This window comes from Anopheles darlingi, chromosome 2, assembly GCF_943734745.1.
Source record: "Anopheles darlingi chromosome 2, idAnoDarlMG_H_01, whole genome shotgun sequence".
NCBI classification, from domain to species: Eukaryota; Metazoa; Arthropoda; class Insecta; order Diptera; family Culicidae; genus Anopheles; species Anopheles darlingi.
In genome coordinates this window covers 86,211,138-86,224,401 of record NC_064874.1, presented here as the reverse complement: position 1 = coordinate 86,224,401, position 13,264 = coordinate 86,211,138, and the positions used below count along the sequence as shown (strand labels likewise).

Below are 13,264 nucleotides of genomic sequence, written 5' to 3'. Positions count from 1 at the left end.
TTGGCAAACTTTTGGACGAGGGTCCTTCCGTCGTTTCCCAATACACTCACACGTGGGGACACTCGAACCGAAAGGATGCCCAAAAGGCCGGCGGAGTTGAAGTGTTTGTGTAGCATTCGCACAGGCACAGCAGCGGGCACTTCTATAAGGCCGTCTACTGTCGCGCGGAAAGTTTCCTTCAACCTAATCCGCTCCGTACGAAGCGTCACGCGGTTGTACCATTAAATTACTTCCAAACACTTGTCGAAAGTGGGAACGCGGGCGAACACACTCACGCAAACTTGCTACCAAACTATAACCGACAACAACTTATGCACGCCTTTACAGGTCCAGAAGGAGATGACCTACAACAAGTATGCGGCCGATTTACCGCGCGAAAAGTGGGACACCTGGGATCCGATGCTGATTTCCGAGGGTCTGTTCTCGGCCGCCAACATCTTCAGCTCGCTCAAGCTCGTCTACATCTTCTCGGTGAATCCGCACCTGGGACCACTCCAGGTGTCGCTCTCCCGTATGGTCATGGACATTATGAAGTTCTTCTTTCTCTACGTGCTGGTGCTGTTTGCGTTCAGCAGTGGTCTCAATCAGCTGCTTTGGTACGTCGGCATAAACAACGAGTGCATTTCGAGTAGTTTGGGAATGCTAATCTGTTTCCTTTCGCCTTCCCGTTTCGTACAGGTACTATGCGGATTTGGAGAAGAAACGCTGTCCGGATGTCTCAAACTTCTCCGGTGTCAATATGACAGCCACGGATCCCAATGCCTGCGTTGTGTGGCGTCGTTTTGCTAAGTAAGCCATGCCAACTCATATCCCATCCAAGACATCTCTGACAACTCTCACCGAATGGCAATCATTTGAACTTTCTGCTTTCGCTGCAGCTTATTTGAAACGATTCAAACCCTTTTCTGGGCGGTGTTCGGGCTGGTGGATTTGGAGAACTTTGAGCTGGATGGCATCAAAATATTCACCCGCTTCTGGGGTATGCTGATGTTCGGGACGTACTCGGTGATCAACATCGTCGTGCTACTGAACCTGCTGATCGCCATGATGAATCACTCATATCAACTGATATCGGTAAGTGACGTTCGGATCGGACTGCCGGTGGTTTTCGATTTAAAAAAATATTGCTGCTTGTCCCCTTGCAGGAACGAGCGGATGTTGAGTGGAAGTTTGCACGCTCGAAGCTGTGGATCAGCTACTTCGAGGAAGGTGGAACGTGTCCACCACCGTTCAACATCATACCGACGCCCAAGTCGCTGTTCTACGTCTTCCAGTGGGTGAAGCGAAAGTTCTGCGGCCACTCGAAGGCCGTCAAGAAGGAGCACATGAAAACGATTCGAGTAAGCACCGGTCTGCAATCCGAAGACACAACCACTACCCTCACAGAGTCACAGAGTCTGAGCAAATTCTTGATTCCGATTGGGCAGTCCCTCGAATCCTTGGTTCTGTTTTCACCCTCGAAACACCCTCGCCCCTTTCACCCTCTCCACCAAAAGCACCAGCAATACCTTGATCCAAATTCGTTGCTCCAAACACCATATCATCAAACACGAGCACAGACATACACGCACACACCGGTCACCGTCATTTTGTTAATGTCTGGTTTTCTCCATTTTTCCCTTCTTTTCCGTTTCCTGCGCTCTATCGCTTTCACTCTTTACGCTCTTTCTCTCTCTCTCTCTCTACCTCTTTCACGAAATTCACTTCCTCTTCCCCGTGTGTACGTGGGGCGCTCCATTTTCCCCGTGTTGGCGGCTATTTGCTCTGGTTTCGGTTTTCTTCCTTTTGCGCCTCGTTTCAGCGGAAGGTGAAGCAGGCGAGCGAGCGCGACTTCCGGTACCAGAGCATCATGCGCAATCTGGTGCGCCGGTATGTAACGGTAGAGCAGCGAAAGGCGGAATCGCAGGGCGTTACCGAGGATGATGTGAACGAGATCAAGCAGGACATTTCGGCGTTCCGGTGCGAGCTGGTCGAGATCCTGAAGAACAGTGGCATGAACACGGCGATCGCAACTGGTCAGGGCAGTGGTGTCGGTGGCAAGAAGAATCGCCAGAAAGAGCGCCGGTTGATGAAGGGCTTTAACATTGCGCCGCCACCGGCACCGGATGCACCGCAGCATCTGACGCCGGTCTCGGAGTTTATGACGCAGCTACCGGACCATTCACCGCACGAACTGTTTGCTGGTGTGTTCGGTCCGGGGCTCACACCCAAGAAGGCCCTCCATCAGGTCAATCCGATGCACCAGTACTCGTCGCAATCGCAGAGCTCATTCGGGGAGAATAACAACCCGATGCACAAGCTGGCCAAATTGGCACCAAAGTTCCACTCGAAGGGAAGGCCAGGATCACACAAGAAGCGTTGGGGTAAGTCGGTTCGTCCTCCCGTTCCACCGTGCTGCAGAACTGACCTCGTGCTCCTTCTTTGCAGGAACATTGATTGAGGCCGCCAAACATGGCAGCGTGTCACGGTTCATCGGAAGGTCCCGTTCGGAGGATTCCGTTTGTAACAATGGACCGGGCCGTGGAGAGTCAGCTAGCCACAGCAACAGTCCGGCTTCCGATGAAGCGATTACGGAGTCACCGTCCGATTCGAACCCAAGTCTCGATCGACCGGATGTGGAACAGTGCCCCGATCCACACAAGCCGCATCGCGGCCATCACGGTAGCCAGCATGGTGGCGGTGGTCAGCGTCAACGGGGACACCAGGATCGCCGGGCGCACGGTGGTAGCGATCGAACGCAGCAACACAGCAGTGCCAGCGGCAAGAACGGTCCGGTGAAGGAACACTCGCATCACTATCATCTCAACTTCAGCGCACTGTCCGCGCTGAAGCGCAAGCGAAAGAAGTTCTCCAACAGCCGCAACTCTAGCCCCGTACTAGAACCACCCACTGAGGTACCATCGGTGACCAACACGATCACCGCGGCGACCAACGCTAGCAGTAAGGTAGGTAATGCGGGTCACTTGCATTAGAGACACGTAGCAGACCAGAGAGCAGATCAGACACGTAGCAAGACGAATGCTAATCGATGTTTCTTTCCCTCTACGCGTGCGCCAGGTATTGAGACGTGCTTCCAGCGTACCGACGCGTGATGTATGTGACGAGCAGGAAGCCTGCAGCAGTGTGCGACCTGGTCGCCATGAGACTACGCAAAGCCAGCAGCACTCCATGGAGCAGCAGCTCGAGGGTGCAGCACCATTAACGCCCTCTACCACCGAGGAAAGCGTTGACCAACAGCAGCAGCAGCACCATCAGCAAGCATCTCACACGCTGACAGCCACTTTGCCGGTGCACAAGCACCAGAAGATAGTACGCGGTCGGAACAGCTCCAATGAACCGTTACTGCGCCTTCAGGAGCATCGCGGTAGTAGCGGTGAAGGGGCAGAGCATGGTGATGGGACCGGGGTAGCTACGGCTGCAGCAACCCTGCAGTCCACGTCTGGTGCCACCTCCGTACTGCGCTCGACACCGAAGATACCGGGCGTAACACCACTGAGGGGTCATCTACACTCGCAGGGCTGGTTATAGAAGTCGAACGATCCGATTCGTACGTCGTACAACACGCTGAGGTGGAGCTGCAGTTGGTGGTCCGTCTGCTCCGAATGTAAATACTTTCTCTAGTTTGCCCCTCATTACCTACTTCCCCTCTCCTGTTACTCCTCCTCCCACTCCTCCACCCTGCGGCTGGCATCCTACAAATTGAAGGCAGGGTACGGCAGGGCGTGTAAACTAGTCCAAAAGCATCAATTCTAAACGTATGGCGCATGACACGAATCGACGTCAAATGTGGGAACACCATCCTCATCATCATCATCATTTTGGCGTGCTGGCCACAGTAGAAAAGCGTCGAGCCGTTGGATGTCTGATAAGGAATGCTTGGTAGTTGGCGTATCTCCTAAAAAAAAATAGGTCAACTGAAGCATTCAAGCGACCGACGACGTAGTAGTAGGATCCTGCCAAGCTCTCTCTCCGGAAGGGTTCCAGCACTCTGGTACTGAGGTGGACCTTTTGGGCGTCGGAGCGAGAATCAGGACATGATCCTACGGACACGGCCATGACGATCGGTGCTTCGCGTGAGTGATACTAATCTTACGCGTACACGTTTTAAGGCGACGAAACTAGCGCTAGTAACTAACGATTCAAGCAAAAAAGGGACCAGGTCTCTTGGGTAAAGGAAACCGACGGTTACGTAATTACCGATAGCATGCGGTATGTGTATGTATGTGTGTAAGTTTGTGTTCGGTATAGATATGGTGTGATTAGATTTGATCCCATTATTAGGCTACTGGAACTCGTACAGGTACTACTACTACTACTACCACTACTACTACTACTACCACTGTATGGTGGCCACATAGGCAAATGTAATCCCCCTCTCTCCCTTCCCTTCCTCCTCATATCTATTCATTCTTTTAACCATTAGTCTCGTAAGACGGTGTATGCACTCGGACTGCAAGCGAAGGCATAAATGCACACACCCTAAAACAGAAAGGGGGAACAGCGCTTGACACTTAACATACACACAACGGATTTTTAGCACCAAACCAGTGAGAACCACTCGTTACACCACAGGATAGAAGATTAATGTAGCAGGTGCAGTAGTAGCTCGTAGGCTCGATCCTTCCGACGTAAAGAAGGACGTTCAACCGATAAATCGGCATGGCTGGTGGTATCGAGTAATGTGTAATTGCTGTTCGGTTTAACATTGATCGTGAGACAACCAATGTTAAACATTCACTTGACAACAACTCTAAGCACATCCAAACCACAACTCAACAGTCAACCCAAACCAACCGGACCGACTAGACGGAGACGAAGAAACCATTTAACACAAGAAGTAAAAAGGAGGCCTTATAGTAAAATGTAACAGATAAAATATATATGATAAAAAAAAACACAAGGTAAAGTTATTGATAAACAAAAGCAGAATAATGGTAGCAATGTAAGAACCTCGTTCAAGACAGAAAAGGAAAGGAGAAAATCAAATCGAGAATAAGCGGCAAAGCCCCACACGATGCTAGTTATTGATGCAAAGGAAAAGGGGTCCGGCTGGAGGTCTAGTTCTTTAAAAGTATTAGCAAACCGTAGAGCGTAGAGCGTATGTTGGGAATAAAAACATCCATAAGGAAACACAGGAACAACACGCAAAAAAGATGTGGATAAGAATCGCACTGTAAATTGATCCTTTAATGAGTCGCCATGCCACGGGGGCAATTTGAAATTGAAGCGTGAGAGATAGAGAGGGAGAAAAGGGAGAATTTGTTGTGCGGCTATTGTTGCTGTTAAATGGAAAGGAAATGTTAAAATTGGAACAGGTTGCGGGAGATTAGATAGCAGCATAAGTGAGCGAAACAGAACGGTATGGGAAAGGCTGGAGGGTAAAATCAATCAAAGACGTTAACGAAAACAAAAGAAACGCTAATAAATATCTGAACTATTTGAAAAGAGAAACAGTTAATGATTGTCCTTGTTGTCATTGGTTTGATTTATCAAATGTGATTTCTTTTTCTTAAAATATTTCTTTTCTGCGAAGGAATCTGTCCTTGAGATGGTTGAACACATACTTGGGTCACACTCATTCAAAAACGATCTTCGTGTCCAAATGCTAATATTTTCCAATCCACGCATATGCTAATATTTTCCAATCCACGGTTAATGTCATTTCTGTTTTTACCCTCCACGGTGGGTTTCAAATTTTCCGACGTTGGCACACTCTTGCGTTACATGTTGCACACACCGTTGCGTCGTTGGTTGGGGGTGGTCGGTTTTGTGTGAGAGCACGGATGCGCGATATCAACACCAGCAACCTCGCCATCGCTACTCACGCTCTTGCCTTTGGCTCTCGCGATATTTAAAAATGTATCCGACACGCGCAGCGAGGATGCAGCGAGACTCGCCATCGCGACAACGCGAGCAGCGTAAGCGAAGGCAGTTGAATTCGAAAGCACCTCGAGGTAGTACGTACCCGTACCCTTAATCCGTAAGACGGATACATTCGGGGTGAAGAAGTGATCGTAGCACAGCATACCTTCACGACGGATGCACATTGATGGTGTAAAGTGTTAGGGACCGGCCGAAGTGAATCTCTCACCATGAGCGAAACGGACTTTGCCGTTCTGGTAAGTGCGTAGCGCCGTAATTGATCGAACTGCCATCGGATTAACCGTTCTGCATCGCGCTGCTGGCCTAGGTGAATCATGTGGTGGTGTATGCAATGCAGTATGTATTGCTTTATGGTTTTGTCTGGTCTGAAGTGATTTATATCCATCGCCATCGGGGTCGGTTGGATCAACCGAACCATCACTACCACCCAAGGGGACAAACAGCGAACCCATCATCGGCGCCTCGTTGGTTGACCGGTACTCTGCACGTCACTGGCGTGCTAGCGGTTTGTCTGGCGGTATGCCGCGTCATCTACGATTCAGTGGGCCAGTGGCGGTCCATTATCGAAGTTATCTCGCTGGTAAGTAACCGTCTCCTCTTCTCTGATGAGCAAAGAGATGTTCGGTGGCCTACAATGTTGCCGAGTCGCCGGTGGCTACGTGTTAATGGACGACGGCATCGGTACGGTACGCCCATGGTGCCCACAGTGGCGCTGGCTTATCATTCATTACGCGCAGCTTTGTTTTGAGCGCGCTGCAACGTGCTTGATAAGACGCTGATGATGTTGATGTGGTTGATGATGATGGGGCGCCAACGGCGTCGTATCTTTCTAGGTGACTGTGTTCGGCCTTCAGATGTATTCGCACCGGCAGCAGGTGGATCAGGTTTATTTGTTTTCCTTCTGGACGCTCCGTCTACTGGCCTTGTCGATGGAGATCACCGATCGGTGGGATATCTACCACATTCTCCATACCACACTAGCCCTCTGCTGGCTAACGGATTGTTGTCTAATGATTTTGTGGCGGCATGATCGAACCGAGCCGACGCAACAGCTTGAACCGAATCTTATTCGAAGACTGTACTTTTCCTGGATGGATCCAGTGTATCGAGAGGCTCAGCGCAGTGACTGTACGTTCCATGGAGGCGAGCTATCAAATCCACTGCCAGCAGATCGACGTTGTCAATCACTGCTCGATTGGTTTCGGTACCGCACACCAAGGCAACAGTATGTACACCCCAGTGAGCAGGTTGACCGAGGTCTAACGATCACTCAGCTACTACAGCCCTTCCGGAAGGATATTCTCTCCACTGGCGTTAACAGACTGGTGCTGGTTTCGTTGTACTTTCTCTGCCCGTACCTACTGAGGTGAGTGTTGATGAGAGATTAACGTGATAACACGTGCGATGACTGGACGTGATTGAATGCTTTTACACCACTTCGTAATGCGACGCTGTTTGAAGTGCGAGCTTAGCAGACAATTGTGTGGCCACTCGAGCTACCTGCTTCACCTGATACCACCCGGTCATCTAATGTTTATTTCCGTTTCCAGAGTGCTACTCGAGCCAAATCAGTCACAGAAGATCCAGCGATGGACAGTGGCCTGTATGTTCTTTACCTCACTGATGATCGCAATACTGAATACGCAGTACCAGCACACCACTCGTGACATCGGATTGCGCATTAAATCCATCCTGATGGGTATGATCTACGAGAGCATGACGGACAGGATACCGTCCAAAAATTCGTCCAGTGCCGTACTGACGAGCGATACCAGTGTATTCGTAATGTTTATGCAGGACCTCCATATGCTGTGGTCGGGACCATTAATAATCATCGTAACGATCGGTGCCCTATACTTGGAAATAGGGGTTAGTGCAGTGGTTGGTTTGTTGCTGATGGGTCTGACCATTTGGCTCACCGATTTTCTATCGAGCAAGCTCTCCGGTCTACAAAAGCAAGCGAAGCACTGCCAGGACGCTCGTGTACGGTTGACGACCGAAGCGATCGCGCATGCACAACAGATCAAAACGGAGCAACTAGAATCGTTCTTCGAGCGCCGTATCGGCGAACATCGCACGCAGGAGTTGTCCTACATTCTGCACGCCATATGGTTCGAGGCCACCAAACAGCTGTTGAGCATTGGCACACCCACGTTTGTGGCGTTCGCGACATTCGTCGTTATGGAGCTTACGGGCGATGCATCGCTACTGACCGTGCAGTCCATGTTTGTCGCGATCTCTCTGTTCAACCTTACGCGCTATCCAATGACAATGATTCCGACCCTGTGTACCAGCTGGAACAATGTCAAAGTATCGCTGGAACGAATAAATGTGTTTATTCGAGCCGGCAATCCTCCAGAGGTAGAGATCGTTGAAGTGCCCAAAGGACCAGTGAGAACTTCGCAGGAGCGCATCCGACTTGTATCGCAAGAAATAACAAATCTGCTAGCGGACACGGATGTCGCGAATGAACCAAAAGCACTAGTAATTGAACAGCTCAACTACTGCATCGGTGACAAGCACATTCTGCGTGATGTAAGCCTGGAAGTGGTGAATGGAAGCTTCACTGCCATTGATGGTAAAGAGGGAGCAGGCAAGAGTATGCTGTTGCGTGCTATCCTTGGGGCGATAGCTGATTTGACTGGCAAACGAACGGTACATGCCGCTAGGATCTCCTATTGCTCTCAGATGCCCTGGATCCAGCATGATACGATTAGGAACAACATTCTGTTCGGTGAACCGTACAACCAGGAACGATATGAGGAAGTGATCAGAGCATGCTGTTTGGTTGATGACTTTAACACCTTCCCCGATCGTGACGAGCGTATCGTTGGTGAAGGTGGTCAATCCCTCTCGGGGGGACAGGCACATCGCGTTGCGATCGCACGCGCCATCTATCACCGTGCTGACCTGTATCTGTTCGATGATCCACTTCGATCGCTCGATACGAACATCGCCGATGAACTGTTTGAGCGTGTGTTCGACCGCCAACGAGGTTTATTGGCCGGCAAGACGTGTTTATTTGTATCGCATAATCCAGATCATATACAGCGAGCGGCCGATAGGATCGTTCGAATGTCTTGTGGTACGATCGAGCAGATCCTCGATACGCCAGTTCGAGCGACAGACAGCAGCCAGCAAGAATTCAAATCGGAACCAGTACCGGATGTGGTGCAACAGCCTCAAAAACCAACGTTGCGGCGTAACAAAACCAGAACCAATATGCTGCAACATCGATCGCAGCATTCCAAACAACAAACCAAACGGAACAAAGAAAATAATCTGCAAGGAAGCGTGCCACTGGAGCTGTATCGCAAATTTTGGAATCTCTTCGGATATTTTTGGAGTGTGGCAGTGATCATACTGGAGACGCTTGTTACTGGACTCGATATCTATATCACGGTACTATTGGCCGAGTGGGCTTCAACGGGACAAACAAAGGAATCACGCATTCTCTATCTTGTTGCGTTGATCGTTATTATTTGGTCCACGTTTTTGTTCGCTAAGACGGGTCTGTTGCACGTTCGCGGTCGTACGACATCCAGGTTCGTCCATGTGCGCATGCTTGCCACCATACTACGCCAGCCGATGCAATTCTTCGATCGTACCGATTCCGGAGTCATTGTGAACCGGTTCTCCAACGATTTGGATACGCTGGACAACAAAATCACTGGAAATATACGCGCAGTATTAGCGGCCCTCTTCGGTGTACTTGGCACGCTCGGGTTGTTTGTGTACAAGCTAAGCAGTACCGGTGCACTGTTCACTGTACTGTTGATGTTAGGAGTGGCAGTGCTCATGTGTGGTCTATGCTACCTGATGCGCTATCATTTGCGCGTTGCCCGTACTTTGAAACGCTTCGAAGCCAGTTCACGATCGCCACTCGTACTGCAGTACAACGAGACGGTGCAGGGTATCGATACGATCAAGGCATACGGAGCCGAGGATCGGTTCCGCCGACAGTTCCTCGAGAAGGTAGATCTTCATCAAACGTACGTCTACGAGAGCTTGGCTGCGAGCCGATGGATCGGATTCCGTCTGGAGTTTGTCGGTGTGATCATCATCTACTACGTTATGCTGCTGACAGTCAGTTATCGATCGCTCGTTGGTTTGGCCTTCGTTGGTATCATCGTAAGCTATGTCTTGCGATTAATACCGTCTCTCAATACCCTACTCGTTCAGGTAGGATTGCTCGAGGAGAACATCATCTCTATCGAGCGCATCTCGCAGTATATGGAGCTGCCCGGAGAATCTCTTAACGAAGGAACAACGGTCTTTCCCATCAGTGGTCAAAGAGGAACAATTGAGTATCGCAATTTCTCACTCACGCACTCCGATGGTTCAGTGGTTCTTCAGGAGATCTCGCTGACGATACGGGCCGGTGAGAAGCTGGGCATCATTGGTCGTACAGGCGCCGGCAAATCAAGCTTAATCGGATCACTTTTTCGATTTTATCCAGAGCACACGTCGGGAGTCATACTCATTGATGGTACAGAGCTGGGCAAAGTTTCACTCAACCATCTACGCGGATCACTAACACTCGTGCCACAAAACACTACACTATTTTCGGGTCAAGTGCAAAGCTTTGTTGATCCTAAGAACAACAAGCCCGCGGAACGGATCATCGATACCTTGCGACGCTGTGGTCTTGGGCGCGTGACGCTTGGGACAGCTTTGGAGGAGCTCTCCGTGGGAGAGCGTCAGTTGTTGTGTTTGGTTCGAGGGCTGCTTCGTGATACGCCGATCATTATACTGGATGAGGCAACATCGGCCGTGGATAGTGCCACGGAAGCTATTATTCTGCAGGTGATGCGGGAGCATTTTCACGATCGTACCGTGTTGATGATTGCCCATAGGCTTCACACCATTCAAGACTGCGACCGTCTTCTCTGGCTAGCCAACTGTCGTATCCGCAAGCTGGCTACGCCCTCCGATTATACCGATGCCGACTGGAAAGCATTGGAATGCGGTGAATAGTCTCAACTCAAACTCAACCGAATGCGTTGAGCAAAGAACAGCATGTACTTACAATTTCTTATTCTAAAATACGATCGATCGAGAATATAGCAAATCATTAAGTCAAGAAGTTAATCCATTTTTGTTAGTGTATTTTTCAATTTTGAAAACACAAAACCTTACTCGATCAAACGAATTAATTTCAAAAGTATTTATATACCTTAGAGTATCGTTAAAATAAAATTTACAAATTGTGCAAATAAAACAATTATACCTCTACCAATCCTTTTTTTTCTTATGTGTTTGTCAAATTATCACAAAACCAACAATAGAGTCAACACAATTTACGAAAGATATTCAAAGTACATTTGATAGGGGTTTAGGGGGAGGGGGGGGGGGGGGTGGGCTTCAGTATTTTATTTTATTTATTCGCATTTACTTTTTATTTTTTTATTGGTGCTATTCTTTTCAAGAGTATTGTGTAAAATTTTGGGATCAATCAAACCCAAACTGACTAGATATTGATTTTTCAAAAACAGAGTTTCATACAAGGCTCAATGCATCTCGCCACTTTGAATCGCGTTTCCCAAAACCTACGTTTTCAAAGTCGGTTCCCATCGTAGCATAAAAACTACTGGACCGATCGATTTGAAATTTTGAACACTTAATTTTTATACTACTTGCGAGGTAGCCTCGTTGAGGTTTTGTAAAAATTGTTGATACTTTTTTTTTAAATATTTTTTTTTAATTACGTAAAACTCGTTTTATGAGGCAACATCGAAAAAAGCATCACTTTTTCAACTTCAAAAATCTGCCAAAAATCGAAAAACGGAAAATTCAGCAAAAACTCAACGGGGCTACCTAGATAAACTTATAATCTAACAAAAGAATATTCATTTGTATATTTCTGATGACCCGGTACGTGGCTACAATGGGCACCGCAAAAAGTACATTTTTGCAAACTTGCCTTTCTAGATTGGATGACATGAACGTAGTTTTGATCAAATCTTCCCCAAAATAGAACCAAATATTCTTGAAAAGTTATAGTTTGATATGACATTCACTTAAAAAAATGAAGTTGAATGGTTTATTCACTCAAAATCGTCAAAAATTAGCCTTTTTTCACCCGAAATAACCAAAGCCCCCGCTTAAAAACGAAAGATCATCATCTTCCTCAAATGTAAACCATCCGTGAGCTTCGCTGCTCATCGAAACATTTCATTCGAGCGCCATCTGTGTGCTTTTGAATTCATTGTGAGCAAGTGATACCGATTCTCTAGTCAGCAAACACTACGGCGGCCACTACGCTCTCTGTGTAAGGTACACTCTAGCTCTAGCACAGCTAGCAAAGAGACTGCAATTGCCGGACAATCAACGGAGAGCAAGCGCACTCTTCTCAAGGTGATCAATACGAGCGTCTTGGCAGCTTATCTTATCAGATATTACCTTAGGACGCGAATTCTTGTACGATTGGGCGATTGTTTTATGATATGATGAAACGTTGCGCTGAGACGCGCAGCCCAGTATTGCACAACACTTTTGCAAGTCAGCTCGCCACGAATCCATACGTCATTGTGGGTGGTTAAAATTGCAGATCACCCAATGTCATCTCTTCCGGGAAGATTATCAATGTTGCAAGGGTTCACTACTGTACCGCCTCAACAAACGAAAATGCTAGACCAACCGCGCGATTCTTCGTGCGCGATTGTTTGTTGATCAACTTCCATGCAGTTGATCATTCAATTGATCAATTAGGTCATATGTAGGTAGCATTATGACCTATATAATCAATTGTACTGAGCAGAAATAGACAGTAGGCACAGTGTAGCCGCGCTGAAAAACATCAGTGCACTGATTTCTACGGCTTTATAAGGCGTTTTTATAACGGTTCGAAGCATTTGATCATGCTGGCGGTGCGGGTTTTGTTGTTCGCGTTCCTTATCACGCTTAGTGCAGGCCCTTTGCTAAGCGTGTACAGGCGATGAGGCATGCGAACCATGACTTGCACCAGTCATTTATTGGCGTCAAGCATTACGGGGCAGAAAAATCGCGAAAACTTCGATCTTATCAGCCAACGGTGGATTGAACCGCTAGCCGCTTATCTTGCCTAATCGGCTCATCCGAGGTTAGGCATTTTTTCCGTGTAATGCCGATATGCCATTTGATCCTAAAGAAAAAGAATCTTGAAATAAGAAGGTTTAATAAAATGGTTATGCAAACCATTTACTTCTTAAAGATTCCAAGCGAAACTTTTAAAGTAACTTTAAACTTGAAGAATAACATAAACATGCTCTACAGACATTCTGTAAAACATGCTGTAATGGATCACAGTCCCTAGTGTGCGTCTGGTTGCGCGTCTCAAATCCCATCTACCTCCCGCCACGCGATTCTTATCAACGAGACATTGAGATATGGCAGGCGACCT

General features: G+C 48.2%; 2 protein-coding genes across 17 annotated transcripts in view; both read left to right on the top strand.

Annotated features, from left to right (window-relative positions):
• The window catches only part of LOC125951335 (transient receptor potential-gamma protein), a 62,410-nt gene extending 56,936 nt beyond the window's left edge, over positions 1 to 5,474 (top strand). For all 16 annotated transcript variants that reach the window (XM_049680113.1, XM_049680106.1, XM_049680108.1 and 13 more), the window contains 7 exons: positions 328 to 596; positions 679 to 789; positions 879 to 1,074; positions 1,146 to 1,340; positions 1,802 to 2,363; positions 2,428 to 2,945; positions 3,058 to 5,474. In XM_049680113.1, coding sequence (XP_049536070.1) covers positions 328 to 596; positions 679 to 789; positions 879 to 1,074; positions 1,146 to 1,340; positions 1,802 to 2,363; positions 2,428 to 2,945; positions 3,058 to 3,528 — 2,322 coding nt within the window. In that variant the 3' untranslated portion in view covers positions 3,529 to 5,474. The remainder of the gene's footprint in view (positions 1 to 327; positions 597 to 678; positions 790 to 878; positions 1,075 to 1,145; positions 1,341 to 1,801; positions 2,364 to 2,427; positions 2,946 to 3,057) is intronic.
• Positions 5,475 to 5,949: 475 nt separating this feature from the next.
• LOC125951334 (multidrug resistance-associated protein 1-like) lies at positions 5,950 to 11,085 on the top strand. The gene is made up of 4 exons (XM_049680100.1): positions 5,950 to 6,119; positions 6,191 to 6,463; positions 6,717 to 7,249; positions 7,434 to 11,085. The coding sequence occupies exons 1-4, from the start codon at positions 6,093 to 6,095 to the stop codon at positions 10,858 to 10,860; spliced, it is 4,260 nt and encodes a 1,419-aa protein (XP_049536057.1). The 5' UTR covers positions 5,950 to 6,092; the 3' UTR covers positions 10,861 to 11,085.
• Positions 11,086 to 13,264: the final 2,179 nt, after the last annotated feature.

Coding starts and splice junctions, on each gene's coding strand:
- LOC125951334 (XM_049680100.1), top strand. CDS start 6,093: ATGAGCGAAACGGACTTTGCCGTTCTG. Junction 6,120..6,190: donor AAACGGACTTTGCCGTTCTG/GTAAGTGCGTAG, acceptor CTGCTGGCCTAG/GTGAATCATGTGGTGGTGTA. Junction 7,250..7,433: donor CTCTGCCCGTACCTACTGAG/GTGAGTGTTGAT, acceptor TTCCGTTTCCAG/AGTGCTACTCGAGCCAAATC.